General features: G+C 62.6%; 1 protein-coding gene across 1 annotated transcript in view; it reads right to left on the reverse strand.

Annotated features, from left to right (window-relative positions):
• EML1 (echinoderm microtubule associated protein like 1) overlaps positions 1-2,638 on the reverse strand; it is an 82,785-nt gene that overhangs the window by 15,534 nt on the left and 64,613 nt on the right. The window contains exons 13-15 of the mRNA XM_012724381.1: positions 1,598-1,685; positions 1,332-1,457; positions 1,052-1,183 (exon numbers count right to left, since the gene is read on the reverse strand). Coding sequence (XP_012579835.1) covers positions 1,052-1,183; positions 1,332-1,457; positions 1,598-1,685 — 346 coding nt within the window. The remainder of the gene's footprint in view (positions 1-1,051; positions 1,184-1,331; positions 1,458-1,597; positions 1,686-2,638) is intronic.

A 2,638-nucleotide genomic window follows, 5' to 3' on the forward strand; every position in this document is an offset into this window, starting at 1 on the left:
CTGAGTGCAGTGGCTGAGTGCAGTGGCTAAGTGTGGTCAGCTCAGTGCAGTGGCTGAGTGCAGTGGCTGAGTGCAGTGGCTGAGTGCGGGTGGCTGAGTGCAGGCAGCTCAGTGCAGTGGCTGAGTACAGTGGCTGAATGCAGTGGCTGAGTGCAGTGACTGAGTGCAGTGACTGAGTGCAGTGGCTGAGTGCGGGCGGCTGAGTGCAGAGGACAGGGGTGGAAACTTGGAGTAGAAAATTTGGGGTGGAGGCCTCGTAAGGCCAGAAACTAGGGTGTAGAGGGAGAAACGATGAACACAATCATTAAAGCAGCTACAGAAAGGAAAATCCCCAGGCCCGGGCCAGAGGTAGGGTGCGGAGACTGGGGGCCATGAGGAATCACCAGCCCCTACAAACTCACCAGCACACCTTGGAAGTGACTGATCTAACAACGGGCAACAATTTCACAAAACCATGAACCCTCGCCAAGAGAACGCTTTCTCAGAACAACTGCACCAGCAGACAGCCGCGCCTGTGCAGGCGACCTGCCAACAGCCCACCCCTGCAGGGCCGCACTTCGGCCGCTGCCCACGCCGGACATGACCACATGCCCTCATCCCCTAGGCAAGCGCGCCAGGTGCCACTGAAAGGGTCTGCGCCTCTGAACCCCGGCAGCTCACTGAGGCCAGCACACGCCGCCTGAGCGCCTGTCCCTAGGCCCCGGAGAGGCCGGCTCTGGAGCGAAGCTGGGCTGGCCCTCACACTCCAGGCGGAGGGACAAAGGAGCCGCCCGCGGGTCTCAGTGCAAAGCGGCCAGGCGCCCTGCAGGGGTGCTGAGCATGCGGCCTGTGGAGAGACTGGGAGCCCCCCAAGCACTCGGGACGGCTAACGCACTGGGGCAACACTCAGCAGCACAGGGGATCACGGGGGAGGCCACTGGAGGCCAACGTACAAGCAACGCAATTCTCGAGGTAAGTCACTTGCTTTGGCCCATCTCTATCAAGTTGTTGCCAACGAACTAAAGGGCCACCTCCCAGGCGAGTTTTTATGACAATGCCGTGGGCACGCTACCTCTATGACTTTGTCCCAGACGGGCCGGTGCCTCGCTGCATCCCAGAGAGTGGCATGCCTGTCATGCCCACAGGTCAAGAACTGGGGTTTCGAGGCGTGGATGGCCAGTCCCCAGAGCTCGTCAGTGTGACCCTACAAGGAAGCAAGACAAAGGGGGAGCTGTGAGACACAGCGGCAACATCGGGGAGCCGGGAGGGCGGACCGAGTAGGTGTGGCGGCCACGGAGCCTGGAGCACGGGGCACTGAGACGCAGGGACCGGGCCGCTGAGCCTCGACGCACCTGAGTAATGGGGGCAAAGTCCCCCGACAGCGTGCCCTGCAGAACGGAGTTCCTGGTGGTGCCGACCAAGATGATGTTCCCTTTGCCCTCAGCCACCGTCCGGATGGGACCGAACTGTTCCGGAATCTGCACGGAGAAGGGATGGAGCATGCCATGAGGCCACGAGCTCAGGCGCTGCAAAGCCCGCCCTGGGCACCAGGACAGCGTGGGCTCCCGTGCGCATGCCCACGGGCGGCCAGCTGGCGGAGCCCCGAACTTTACTTTACAGGCTCCAAACGCCTCATCCACCTTGAGGAATCAGCCAGTGTGAGGTGGTTGAGCACATACAGAATAAAGCACGTGTCCTTGGCCAGACTGGAAATAAGGAACACAGTGCCAGCCTGCCCAGCAGGGCCGCCCCCAGCAGCAGGCAGAGTCCAGGAAGGGTGGACCCCGCCCGGTCCAGCGCCTAGGTCATTGTGACTACACCTGTGGCGTCTTCGGCAATTTCAAACATGCAGCTGTCTGCATATTCAGAGAAAGCTCGGCAAGCTACACCAGCCGGGAAACGTTTGCTGTGACAAAATCAACAGAGGGGCTTGGCCCCGGAGGGAACAAAACCCACCGCGGCTTGGGGGCACCGGCCCTCGGGGCCAGCCCCACCTCCGGAGGCTTGTTGGTGCAGACTGGGGAAAAGCTGCCCACAGAGAGGAACGGGCCTCAGGAAGGGAGTGTCTCCTCTGAAACTGATGAGCCTCTGGGGCTCGCGTGACTGCAGTTTCCCACGGGCACACCCTCACCCAAAGGCTGGTCACACCTCATGACCTGAAGGCCACCTCCATGGGGGGGGTGTGTGGTTCCCAAGGGGCAGAGACCGGAGATTTCAGGCTGCTTTCCGGGCGCCTGCTTTCTGGTCAACCTGTCACGTGGGTGCACCTGACTTGGGAGCGGGACGGTTAGATCTCCTTGTGCTGGGTCTATGCTAGGAGACTGCAACCTCGGAGGGATCGGGCTCCCCGCGTCTGCCCGGGACTTCTGGGGGCCGGGAGAGGAGTCAGGGCAGCGCTGAAGGGATCCGGATTCCCGCTGCTCCCCCTGGGGCCCAGGGCTGCCTCCCTCTGCTCCCCCTGGGGCCCAGGGCTGCCTGCCAGGCGGGAGGAGGCCGCTCTGGGCTCAGATGCCCCACTGCCGGGAGCACCGTGGAGAGCGGCAGCTCGGGGTGCAGGAGGCACAGGCGCAGATCAGAGAGACGAGGAGGGAGGATTCTACCGGTGACGCAAATGTGGGTGACGTGCCCTTGGAGACGCGGGGTGGGTCTGTTGCAGACA

This window comes from Condylura cristata, unplaced genomic scaffold (genome assembly GCF_000260355.1).
Source record: "Condylura cristata isolate star-nosed mole 26May11 unplaced genomic scaffold, ConCri1.0 scaffold00013, whole genome shotgun sequence".
Taxonomy (NCBI): domain Eukaryota; kingdom Metazoa; phylum Chordata; class Mammalia; order Eulipotyphla; family Talpidae; genus Condylura; species Condylura cristata.